This window comes from Pelodiscus sinensis, chromosome 1, assembly GCF_052426305.1.
Source record: "Pelodiscus sinensis isolate ZL-2025 chromosome 1, ASM5242630v1, whole genome shotgun sequence".
In the NCBI taxonomy this organism is placed as follows: Eukaryota; Metazoa; Chordata; order Testudines; family Trionychidae; genus Pelodiscus; species Pelodiscus sinensis.
In genome coordinates this window covers 352524884-352538429 of record NC_143052.1, presented here as the reverse complement: position 1 = coordinate 352538429, position 13546 = coordinate 352524884, and the positions used below count along the sequence as shown (strand labels likewise).

Genomic DNA, 13546 nt, shown 5'->3' with positions numbered 1-13546 from the left:
TGTGTTTAATCTACTGTCATTTCCAGTGTGTGTGGGAATGTTACCACAACATATGGGAGAAAAAGCCAGTCTCCTTGCATTGTAGCAGCGTAACACTGCATGCAGGCTGAAAAATTGTTATATCCAGTCTGTTAGCTTCTGAAAAGTTATTGTACTCCCACTAAAGGCCACATGCCGTGAACCTGAATTGAAGTAAACTGAAGGGTGTAGAAAGTCCTTCTTCCTGCATTCTGGCCTTCACCATATTTGCCACTGTCCCTCTATGAAATCTAACATGGAGAGATGATATTGATATAGATATAAATGTTGGCTCCCAACTGTTCTAATAGTTCTATCCTCTGCATTAGTATAAAAAGTACCATTAAGTGGTTGCAAGTGGTGACAGACCGACTAAAGGAAGTAACTAAGGTAAAAGAAAGAAAATATATCACCTAAGCCTAATACTCTAAGGCTACATCTATACTATAAGGTTTTTGCGCAAAAACTCATAGGCTGTGTCTACATTGGCACCCTTTTCCGGAAAAGGGATGCTAATGAGACACTTCGGAATTGCAAATGCCCCAGGGATTTAAATTTTCCCCGCGGCATTTGCATGAACATGGCTGCCGCTTTTTTCCGGCTTTGCAAGCAAACATTTGCTTTGAACATGGCCTGCCTACTACTCATAGCATAACTCTTGCTGACTTTCCTTCAGGCCTCAGACATTGAGGCTTTCCAACAGCGTAGATGTGCTATTTCAAAATAACCTTTTTTGGAGTAACTATTCCGGTATAGTTTGATGGTTCCGGGGATGGTTTGATGGGATAGCATGATCTTGGCAACTAATTGACCTTTCACTATCAGTGGTAAATAGGCCAATGGTGGGATGATAGGAGTTATTATAGAGAACTTTTTCCTGGGTGTCTGGCTGGTGAGTCTTGCCCACATGCTCAGGGTTCAGCTGATAACCATATTTGGGGTCGGGAAAATTTTTTCCTCCAGGGTAGATTGGCTGAGGCCCTGGAGGTTTTTCGCCTTCCTCTGTAGCATGGGGCACGGATCACTTGCTGGAGGATTCTCTGCATCTTGGGGTCTTCAAACCATCATTTGAGGACTTCAATATCTGAGATATAGGTGGGAGGATTATTTCAGGACTGGGTGGGTGAGATTCTGTGGCCTGCATTGTGCAGGGGGTCAGACTAGATGATCATAATGGTCCCTTCTGACCTTAAAGTCTATGAGTCTATGGGTATAACTTATTTCAAAATAAGCATACAATGTAGATGTACCCATAAGCTGCAATGTCATTTCTATAATATATTGGGCAGATGCTGTTATGTTTGATGCATATTCAAGTAAGGGATTTTCTTCCTCGTTTCCTTTTTTTTGTATTTCCTCGCTTTCTTAACGTGGGAGTGTCTTTTTTTCCCTATAGGTTAGCATATTAACAATTTCAACTTGCTATTATAGACATCAATTTGTTGCAATGGTCCCTCTTGTGGCTAGGCATCACGTTTGTTAGTTCTGTTAAAATTGGCTATCTTGGTTCTTTCCCAATTCCAAGGTGTGCTATACTTGTTGAGCTTAAAAGGGTACACATTTAGGAAAGCCCTATTCCAACGTGCTGGAACACATCCTCTGTGTTAAAGGTCTCAGATAGATATGGACCTTAGGGTTTCACTCAGCATCATCTCTCTCAGGGGATAGTCCCAGACATATGTGTGCTAACTCAGCCTTAGCTCAATGCAGAGGATGTAGCCTGCAGGTCCTTTGTGTTACAGCCAAAATATACTGTAATATAAACCTATAACCCTATTAATAAAACAAATAATCAAAACAATATGAAAATATGAAACTTATGAGTAAAGAAAGGGCTGAGCCATTGGGAACAAGCCTCCTTTTGATGAGGCGTTTTGTCACACAGGTGTGGATGGAGATGTTCAAGCACCTCTGGGATAGAGTCAATGCCATTTTTAGGTGGAGGAAGGGTATCATAAAGACGAAACTCTGAGGCTGGTACTTTTCTGGAATGGTGTGTGTATATCTTTCTAGGTCTTTACTTATATTTGTTATATTTATGAGCAAAGATATATAGGAAATATTGTCTCCTTCTTTCCTATATATCTTTGCTCAGCTCATAAGTATAACAAATATAAGCAAAGATCTAGAAAGATCTCCAACATCGACGATGGCAGATAGATAGTATGGGGATGGAGAAACAAAGATAGAAACAGAGATAGACATAGACATAGGATGTGTCTACAGAGCACTCTAAATTCAAAATAAGATACATGTATCTTGTGTATCTTATTTTGATTGAATTTCAAAATAGCGTATTTTGAAATTTGGTGTGTCTACACATCGCCAAATTTCAAAATAACATGCTATTTTGAGACATCCCTTAATGCTCATGGAATAAGGGTTACAGGGATGGTGAAATAGCGCATCCAATATCGAGACCTATCTTGAAATAGCGGGTGCGTTCAAAAGATGCGGAGTAGCTATTTCAGGATAGCCCCGCTGTGTAGACATACTCATAGATATCCATCCCCATACTCTCTCTTTCCTATCTATCTATCTATCTATCTATCTATCTATCTATCTATCTATCTATCTATCTATCTATCTATCTATCTATCATCAAAGTTGGAGATAGATATAGATATAGACATATCACAGGCTGTTCAGCCTAGCAACATACTATGTATATTTGCCATTATCGATGTTTAGAAGCTTCCTAGGTCTTTGTTTATACCAGCTGAGTTCATACTGTGTTTAGGGAAAATAATCCCTAAAGCAATTCTTTGGGCAGTAACCCATTCTTTTAACCCAACAACTACCTGAGTGGTTGTGAAAATTCATACACTTCATTCATTAATTGGGTAGTAGCTTGTCTGGCTTTAGGCATATCTTTAGTAATTTGAGTGAGGTGGGTCTCCTTATGGGTCCATAATTATATGAACTGTAACCCACCCCCCAGGCAATATAGACAAGAAATGTGGGTGTGGATTGCATAGTTAAATCCTGATACATTGGCTCAGATTGGAGGGTGATGATGTTTTCAAGAGCAGGAATAAGAGAAATTACTTGATTCACCAACAAAATATGTTGCCTTGGACTAAAACAAATTTGGGTTAGGATAGGACAGATAGCCATACATTACACACAACATTAATCGCTAGGCTGAACAGTCTGCAAGGCTCATTTTGCTCTCACAATTTGATGTATAAGTGGTATTGTCCAATTATTTCTTCCCTCCTGGAGGTGGCTCTTAAGTTGTAGTTCTCCAGGGTCTATTTTCTGCTCTTCCTGCTGCTCACTGAGCTGAGGGAATTGTCTGGGAGTCCCTCCAACCTAAGAGTCCTCAGGGACAGTACAGAGGAATCATAAAGGTAGCCGTCCAGCAGGGTGAGTGTCAGACATCGGAGATTTATACACCGATTCTCAGGGCTCTGACTTCCTGTCACAGGACGGAGATTTCCTCTCTCTGCTGAGTGGGATTTTAGTGAGTTGCCTCTTTCTGCATTCAGGTTAGTGCTTAAGGTCTCAAGATTCAAGCCAAGAATGACCTTGGATAGGAACTTATCAGGACAAAGACTTGAAATGCTGAGTATTGTCATGAAGAGAGAGGGATTTACCTGATGAAGTGGGAACTACCAATGCAATGTAAATAAGTTAGACACAGGTTTGTTTTTAAGATCTGTTCTGTGCTTCTTACTGTGGCCTTCTAGCTGTCTCAGCAGTTCTTTGTCTGGTTGTGTGGGAGACTGGGTGGCTTTTCCTCTAGTATGTCCATGTTTTCCCATTTAGGAACTTCACTGCCCTGGTTGGCAGTACAGCAACTGGCTCTACGGTGGGTTTCTGTAGTACCAGAGGATTCATAACAGTAATGGTCGCACACTGGCCAGATTCTGCACTCACATCCTGTCTTTGCTGGGACTCTCCAGAGAGACATTGGCCGCCATTTTGGAATACCCATCTCTCATTCCTGGTTTCAGACCACCAAATAAACTGTGGGATCTTCCAACATCTGGAGCACTCTAACAAAATAGCTTTCTCTGTTGCAGGATCTGAAGCCATGATTTTTGCAGTTCAGAGTAAAAGTTAAACACTAAAGTCAGGTCGACATTAGACCCAGCAGATCGGTTTACAGTACACAACTCCAGCTACGTAGAATGCGTCGCTGGGGTCAGCTTGCCTTGAGCCGAGCCTTGGCGGTTTCCACACAGTAGGAAGCACAGGCTGAGCTGCTGAGGGGGTTCCCCTCAGAAAGGCAGTTCAGGCTGGTCATCTCCTGGGATGATTTAGTTGGTGTTGGACTCAATGACCTTCTGAGGTATCTTCCAACCCTAGAATTCTATGATTCTATGATTCATGTGAGAGTTTTCCCATGTCCTTAATTGTTCCAAAGTGGATTGAGAGAGGCTGTTCTCAGTAGTGACAGATGGCAGAACAAGCAGCAATGGTTTCAAGTTACAGTGGGGGTGGTCTAGATTGGATATTAGGAAAAACTATTTCCCTAGGAGGGTGTGGAAGCACTGGGATGGGTTCCCTAGGGAGGTGGTGGAATCTCCATCCCTAGAGGAGTTTAAGTCTCGGCTTGACAAAGCCCTGGCTGGGATGATTAATTTGGGGTTGGTCCTGCTTTGGGCAGGGGGCTGGACTTGATGACTCCTGAAATCTCTTATTGCCCTATGATTCTATGATTCTGTGATTTACACTGTCATTGCCTGACCCCTCTAGTTCTACAACATCCTATGTGAGAAGGGTATTTTCTGTACGGTTCCCCATTCCACTTTCCTGGATGCCAATATTTTGCTCAATTTCTCTCCATGCTTGCACTGTGAGCAGGATTTCACAGAGCTGCTTACCATGATGCCCAAGCCTCTGTCCTGAGTCCGTACAGTTCAATTAAAATCTTTTAAAGTATTTGAGTTCAAATATTCCTCTGAACTGGGCACACGTGTGGCAGCTATTGACGCCAAAGTTCATCTGCCCTTTCACCTGGCTGGGTGAGCTTCCTCCAAGGACTTCTATAGCTTTGACTATGAGCTAAATAATCTGGTGTCATCTGTATATGTTGCCACTTCAGTGCTTCATCCCTTTTCTAATTTGTTAATTTCTATAAAATATTTTCATTCTAATTGTATATAGTGTGTAACCCTCTTTCTTATGCTTCTTCCCTGACACAGTTACCTTGAGCATCTTTGAGCCCAATCGCTGCATTGAACACATGGTAACGTTCAACCTCACTCCTTCTGTCTCTTCAACATTCATCCTCAATGGCATCCCTGGACTCGAAGCTTCCCACATCTGGATTTCCATCCCTTTTTCTATCATCTACTTTGTCAGCCTCCTTGGAAATTTCACACTTCTGTTTGTGGTAGGCAAAGAGCAGACCCTGCACAAGCCAATGTACCTGCTGCTCTGCATGCTGGCCCTCACAGACATCAGTATGTCCACCTCCGTTGTGCCTAAAGTACTGTGTATATTTTGGTTCAACTGGAAAGACATTACGGTGGGTGGCTGCCTTACCCAAATGTTCTTCCTTCATTCAGTTTCTGTGATGCAGTCAGCAATTCTTGTGACAATGGCCTTCGATCGCTACGTTGCCATATGTAACCCCCTGAGATACACCACAATCCTCAGCAACGCACGGTTAGCTAAGCTAGGGCTAGTGTGTTTGATAAGAGCTGTTCTCTTCATTCTGCCTCTGCCCCTGTTCCTGAAGAGGCTGCCATTCTGTGCCAAGCGAATTATCCCAAACACTTTCTGCGACCACATAGCTGTGGCAAAGCTGTCATGTGGGGACATCACAGTGAACAGCATGTATGCCTTGGTGATAGCGTGTCTAGTCATTGGGTTAGATCTGATGCTCATTGTCCTGTCCTACGCTCTGATCATCAGGGCTGTCCTCAGAATCTCCTCCAAGAAAGCCCACCAGAAAGCCCTCAACACCTGCACATCCCACTTGTGTGTGATGCTAATATTTTATATTCCCTGCCTATTCTCCACACTTGCACATCGATTTGGCCAGGGCATTGCTCCCCATGTTCACATCATCATGGCCAACCTGTATTTTCTCATCCCCCCCATGCTCAACCCAATCATCTATGGGGTCAAAACCAAAGAGCTTCGGGAGAAAGTGCAAATATACACCTGTCAAATGTGCTCTCCTGTGGCCACTGAATTTAAGTCTGCGTGACAAGTGTGGGAATGTTTATTCTCTCATAAATCCATGATGCTCTGTCCCACTTTCGCTCTGCTTAGCAGTATGGAAATTCACATTCTGAGAAATTCCTTGAACCCAATTACTTGACACTCCATCACCAAGCACTGCTCTTACCATTCCTCTGTTCACTATCTCAGACCATCACCTGATCTTTTTCCTCCCCCACATCTACACACCATGCCAGTTGGCCATTCCTTGACTTCCAAATTCCAGTAAGATACTGCAGCTTTCTGAAGCAAGACAGCTTCCCATTAATCCCTTTGGGTATGTCTACACTGCATGAAATAGCCCAGTATCCCGAAATAGCTACCCCATGTCTACACAAGCCGCCCATTATTTCAAAATATGTTTTCAAAATAACAGGCGCACTATTTCACCATCCCAGTAAACATTGCATCCCGGTAAACCTTCACCATCTTGGTAAACCGGTTGCATGAGGGATAAGGGATGGCTCAAAATAGTGCATTATTTTGAAATTTGGTGCTGTGTAGACATGCCAAATTTCAAAATAGATTTGAAATAAGATATGCAGTTTGTGAAGCATAAATTGTGTATCTTATTTCGAGTTTAGGGTGCTGTGTAAATGCATCCTGTATGAACAGTGCAGGGCTCTTAATCAGTTTGGGTTTGTCTATACAGCAGGGCTTAACTCGAAATAAGCTACGCAAATTGAGCTACATCAATTGCATAGCTCATTTCAAAATAGCTTATTTCAAAATTGGGAGTGTCTGCATAGCACTTATTTAAAAGAGGAGCACTCTTCCTCTGACTTCCCTTACTCCTCATAAAATGAGGGTTACAGGAATCGGAGTAAGAAGTCCTCCAGCTTGACAGTATTTTGACATTATTTCAAAATAACTGCCTGTTGTGTAGACATGGACTAAGATATTTTGAAATAATGTTGCTGTGTAGACTTACCCTTTGACAAAGTAAAGCTATGCTTTCTGGTGGCTAAAGACAAAGGAAGCAATTACATTGCTGAACGTAGTTAACATATGCACAAGTGACTCACTGATCAAATTGTACCTCAGGAAAGAGATCTTGGAGTTATCGTGGACAGTTCTCTGAAAACTTCCACACAGTGTGCAGAGGCGGTCAAAAAGGCAAATAGGGTGCTAGGAATTATTAGGAAAGGGATAGAAAATAAGACCCAGAATATCTTACTGCCCCTGTATAAAACTATGGTACGCCCACATCTTGAATACTGTGTGCAGATGTGGTCTCCTCACCTCAAAAAAGATATTTTGGCCTTGAAAAGGGTTCAGAAAAGGGCAACTAAAATGATTAGGGGTTTGGAACGGGTCCTATATGAGGAGAGGTTAAAGCGACTGGGACTTTTCAGTTTAGAAAAGAGGAGACTGAGGGGGGATATGATAGAGGTCTATAAAATCATGAGTGGTGTGGAGAGGGCTGATAAAGAAATGTTATTTATTAGTTCCCATAATAGAAGAACTAGAGGACACCAAGTGAAATTAATGGGTAGCAGGTTTAAAACTAATAAAAGAAAGTTCTTCTTCACACAACGTGTAGTCAACCTGTGGAACTCCTTGCCAGAGGAGGCTGTGAATGCTAGGACTATAATAGAGTTTAAAGAGAAGCTGGATAAATTCATGGAGGTTAGGTCCATAAAAGGCTATTAGCCAGGGGATAAAATGGTGTCGTTGGCCTCTGTCTGTCAGAGGCTGGAGAGGGATGGCAGGAGACAAATCGCTTGATCGTTGTCTTCGGTCCACCCTCTCTGGGGCACCTGGTGCTGGCCACTGTCGGTAGACAGGATACTGGGCTAGATGGACCTTTGGTCTGACCTAGTACGGCCGTTCTTATGTTCTTATGTTATATTCTTATCTTTAAAAGAAGCATCCAACCTTGATTTAAAAAAAAAATTCTCAGTGATGGAGACTCCACAAAGACCTTTGTTCCAATGGTTAGTTACACTCATCCTCTAAAAAATGTACACCTTACTTCCATTCACAATTTCTTTAACTTCATTTTCCAGCCATGGACTCCTGTAACACCTCTGTATGTCAGACTGAAAATCTTATTATTAAATATCTGTTCCCTATGTAAGTACAGGCAGTCCCCGGGTTACATGGATTCGACTTACATCGGATCCCTACTTACAAACGGGGTGAGACAACCCCGCACTAGCTGCTTCCCGCCAGCAGACCAGGGAGACGCGAAGCTAGCGCCCCCCCCCAGCAGACCAGGGAGATGCGGAGCGTCTTTTCTCAGCAGACACCTCAGCTTGAGAATAAAGGACTGAGGGAAGTGAGGTGTGGGAGAATAAAACTGAGCTCTGGAGAAATGTTTGGCTAGAGTTTCCCCTACAATATGTACCAGTTCCGACTTACATACAAATTCAACTTGAGAACAAACCTACAGTCCCTATCTTGTACGTAACCCGGGGACTGCCTGTACTTAGAAATGGTTACAAAGTCATCCCTTAAACCTTTCTGATAAACTAAATAGATTGAAACTGTTGAGTCTATCATTAGAAGACAGTTTAGAGACAAAGAAAATAGATATAAGCTTCAGGGGGTAGCCGAGCTAGTCTGTACAGGATAAACTTAAAAAACAACACATGGTCTGGTAGCACCAAAATAGATTTAGTTTCATGAGTTTCGATGGGTAAAACCCACTTCTTCAGATGATATATTTTTGATAGACTGTAAGGTGCCACAGGACTACTTGTTGCTTTTATAGTTGCAGACTAACACAGCAACAACTCTGAGGCTACGTCTAGACTGGCATGTTTTTCCAGAAATGCTTTTAATGGAAAAGTTTTCCGTTAAAAGCATTTTTGGAACAGAGCGTCTAGATTGGCACGGACACTTTTCCGCAAAAGCACTTTTTGCGGAAAAGCGTCCGTGCCAATCTAGACGCACTTTTGCGCAAAAAAGCCCCGATCGCCATTTTCGCAATTCGGGGCTTTTTTGCAGAAAACAAATCTCAGCTGTCTACACTGGCCTTTTTGCGCAAAAGTTTTGCGCAAAAGGGACTTTTGCCCGAATGGGAGCAGCATAGTATTTCCGCAAAAAGCACTGATTTCTTACAGTAGGAAGTCAGTGCTTTTGCGGAAATTCAAGCGGCCAGTGTAGACAGCTGGCAAGTTTTTCCGGAAAAGCGGCTGATTTTCCGGAAAAACTGGCCAGTCTAGACACAGCTTGAGACTATAGGATAGGTTAATTATTCTGGTGACTCTTCTCTAAATCCTCTTCAATATATGAACATCCAGGTTTAATCCTGGCCACTGGACCTTGACAAAGTATTCCAGCAGTGTCAAATGGAGAGGTAAAATAACTTCTCTTCTTCTCATTGAAATTCTCCTGGTTATCGTCCAAGCAACTTTTTATTTTGGCCACAGAATCACACTGTGGTCGCATGTTTACCTTATCATACCTTCATGCCCCCAAACCTTGTTCAGAATCATTACATTTTCTATGATAGTCCCCCATCATTTAAGCATCCCCTACAATCTTTGTTTCTGGATGTGGATATCTACATGGCTATTTTAGAATATACTTTGTTTGTTTCAGTGTTTACCCACCAATTCAGGGTACATCCACACTGCACTTTCATTTTGAGATAACTAGCTTTATTTTGAAATAACAATGCAAGCGTCTACACAGACAGGCAGTTATTTCAAAAAAAAATTGAAATAATGGGCGACTTATTCCAAAATCTGTAAACTGAATTCTATGAGGAAGAATGCCTATTCCACAATAGCTATTTCAAAATAAGGCGTGTGTAGATGCTCCAGTGTTGCTCTTTCAAAATAGAAAAAACGTCACCTGCGTCTAGACTACAGCCGTGTTCTTTCGAAATTAAATTGAAAGAACGTGGCTTTTCTTTCAACGGCGGTACTCCTCATTTCACAAGGAAGAACGCCTTTTTTCAAAAGTGCTCTTTCGAAAAAAGGCGTTCTTGAGTGCAAACAGGGCTTTTTCGAAAGAGAGCATCCAGACTGCCTGAGTGCTCTCTTTCGAAAAAGCGGCTCACTTTTTCGAAAGACGAGATTGCAGACTAGATGCTCTTTTTTGAAAGAAGCGTTTTCGAAAGTATCTTTCGAAAAAGCCTCTTTCGAAAGAGGCTTGCAGTCTAGACGTAGCCTAAGAAATTCCTCCCCAGTGCCTCCTGGGGTTCTGCTTTAAGATGGCATGTCTATATTAGGGAAGCCTGTCTCGGATTAATTTAGAGGCTTCCCTGTAGTGTAGATGTGCTACTTTGAAATAAGCTATTCTGGAATAACTAATAAACCCTGAGATTGCTCTGAATCAATGACCTGTCCACTTCATGGTTTACGTTCCACTATTATTTGTCATCTGCAAACTTCACCAATATTGAGACACGGGAAGTGTAAGCAGATGAGTTGCTGATACACGTCTCTGCTTTCACTTACCAATTAACACTTGGAATGTATGTGTAAGACAAAGCTGGGCACTTCCAAGAAAGTGTCTCATGGAAAGAATCAAGGGAAGTTGTAGAGGTGTAGGTCTGTAGCCTTAAATATCGAGGCCCTGGATCTTTGATGCCCATTCTTTTGTGCTCAAAGTCAGACCAGCAGAGTAGTTTATTTCTCCATGAAGTTAAACCTTCTTTTCAACATCAGAATTGCATCATGGATCAGACCTATGGTCCTTTTGGTCCAGTGTCCTCTCTCAGCCAGTGACAGACCCAGGTGCTGCAGAAGAAGGGGAAAGAAACCCAGTAGCAGGTGGATAGGATGTTTCAGGTGTGGCTGTCAGGAGGATGTTACTCTGGGTACATCTACAAGCTACGTCTACCTCTGGTATCCCGAAATAGCAATTCCGCACCTTGAAACGTGACCATTATTTCAAAATACATTTTGAAATAATAGGTGTGCTATTCCGGCATCCCATCGTTCCATGAGGGTTAAGGGATTTGTCTCAATAGCACGTTATTTCGAAATTTGGTGCCGTGTATTTTGGAATAACCTCCAAATAAGCTATGCAATTTGTGTAGTGCAAATTGCGTAGCTTATTTTGAAGCTGTGTAGACAAACCCTCTGATGCCTAATAGCCAGAAACCGATTTGTATTCTCAAAGTACATGGGCATATAGGCTCTGAATAATATTTATTTCACTATAATTATGGTAACTGGATAGCCTTACAGTCCATGTAAATGTCCAAAACCTCCCTGATTCCTGCTTAGCTCATGGCCCCAATTACTTCTTGTAGCAATGAGTTTCATAGAAAAATCAGACATTGAGTGAAGAAAACACTTTGGAATGTGTTTTGAATTTTGCTACATTTTTGTTTACTCAAATGTTCTCCTGAACGTATGAGACAGAAAGTACACAATCACAATCCACTCTCTAATAGTCAAGAATGTATATACTGTTCCCATAGCCTATCCATGGTATAGTGGCAATCCCAATCTTTTCAACCATGTGAGAATTTGATTGGGCCCTTCAGTATTCTGGTTGCTCTTGAATGAACCTCTTAACTTCTACAATAACATATGTGAGAAAGGCTCCCAATAATACAGGAAGGAATCCTGAGGGGAGTGAAACATTAACATCTCATGGCAATTTATTTTCTGTAGGATTCCCCATCCCACTGCTCCTGAATCCCAGTGTTTTCCTTAGTGTTTTCCTTAACGGCTCTACTGTACAAAATCAGCCGCTATTCCGGAAAAGCCACGCTGCTCCCGCTCGGGCATAAGTCCTTATTCCGGAACACTGTTCCAGAAAAGGGCCAGTGTAGACAGCCCAGTAGTCTTTTCCGGAAAAAAGCCCTGATAGCGAAAATGACGATCAGGGCTCTTTTCCAGAAAAGCGCGTCTACATTGGCCACAGATGCTTTTCCAGAAAAAGGGCTTTTCCAGAAAAGCAGCCTGCCAATGTAGACGCTCTTTTCCCCGAAATACTTATAACGAAAACTATTCTGTTTTAAGCATTTCCGGAAATTCATGCCAGTGTAGACACAGCCCCAATGTTGCCACCTCAGTTCTCATACCCTGTTCGAGAGTGTCAATAATTATTCAATATTTACCCTGCTATTTGTTATGAAGTGTATAATGATCCTCACTGTGCTTCTTTCCCTTCACAGGTACTTTGAGCATTTCAAGGTCACATCAATGTATCAACCACCTAATGGCATCATTCAACCTCACCCCCTATGACCCTTCATCATTTACTCTAACAGGCATCCCTGGCTTGGAAGATGTCCATGTCTGGATTTCCATCCCCTTTGCTACATTCTACATCATTGGCCTGTTGGGAAATTTCTCCATTCTGCTTATTGCCGGTAAAGAGCAGACCCTGCACAAGCTGATGTACCTGCTGCTCTGCATGCTGGCACTCACAGACATCGGCATGTCCACCTCCGTCATGCCAAGGACACTACTGATATTTTGGTTCAATCTGAAAGTCATTACGTTGGACGCCTGCCTTACGCAGATGCTCTTCTTTCAAGTGATTTCTATTGTGCACTCAGATATCCTCGCAACAATGGCCATTGATCGCTACGTGGCCATATGTATCCCTCTGAGATACGCCACCATCCTCACTAATGCCCGAATATTGAAGCTAGGGTTAGTGGGTGTGATCAGAGCTTTTCTCTTCTTTCTTCCTCTGCCCCTGCTCCTGAGGAGTCAGCCATTTTGTGCCAACCGCCTGATCCAACACACGTTTTGTGACCATATGGCTGTGGCGAACATGTCGTGTGGGAACATCACAATAAATAAAGTCTATGGCTTGGTGTTGGCCTTTGTCGTCATTGGGTCAGACCTGACACCCATTACAGTATCCTATGGTCTGATCATCAAGGCCCTTTTCAGAATCACCTCCAAGAAAGCTCATCAAAAAGCCCTCAATACCTGCTCAGCCCACATCTTTGTTATACTGATGTCTTATCCTCCCAGACTCTTCTGCGCTCTGGCATACCGGTTTGGTAAGGGCATTGCTCCCCATGTTCACATCATATTGGCCAACCTTTATTTTGTCACCGCACCCATGTTCAATCCTATTGTCTATGGGGTCAAAACCAAAGAGCTACGTAACAAAGTAGGTAAATTAATCTGCAGAATATGATCACATGGGGCCACGGATTCTAAACCTGTGCATCAAGTGGAACTAAGAGATCTCATTAACTAAGGGTTTTCTCTTCTCTTTTGGCTGAGTACAGCATTGTGAAAGTCCACAGTCTGAAATCTTCCTCACACCAATCCTGTTATCACCATTTCACCAAGAACAGCTCTCTCTGACAAAGAGTTCCCTTTCTCTCATCATCATCTGAGCTCTTTCAACATCACCCATCACATCCCACCTCCAAAGAGCCTATCGCTAGTGTTTCTATGATGTCCACCTTTTG

At 42.5% G+C, this 13546-nt stretch overlaps 2 protein-coding genes across 2 annotated transcripts; both read left to right on the top strand.

Annotated features, from left to right (window-relative positions):
- Positions 1–5161: 5161 nt before the first annotated feature.
- LOC106732288 (olfactory receptor 52N4-like) lies at positions 5162–6184 on the top strand. The gene has a single exon (XM_014575496.3). It carries the CDS (start codon positions 5213–5215, stop codon positions 6182–6184), a length of 972 nt encoding a protein of 323 aa, XP_014430982.3. The 5' UTR covers positions 5162–5212.
- A 6143-nt stretch (positions 6185–12327) lies between these two features.
- Positions 12328–13266, top strand: LOC142827320 (olfactory receptor 52N4-like). Its single transcript, XM_075922233.2, has one exon. It carries the CDS (start codon positions 12328–12330, stop codon positions 13264–13266), a length of 939 nt encoding a protein of 312 aa, XP_075778348.2.
- Positions 13267–13546: the final 280 nt, after the last annotated feature.

Excerpts from the sequence above, each read along its gene's own strand:
- LOC142827320 (XM_075922233.2), top strand. The coding sequence starts at position 12,328 with ATGGCATCATTCAACCTCACCCCCTATGACCCTTCATCATTTACTCTA.
- LOC106732288 (XM_014575496.3), top strand. The coding sequence starts at position 5,213 with ATGGTAACGTTCAACCTCACTCCTTCTGTCTCTTCAACATTCATCCTC.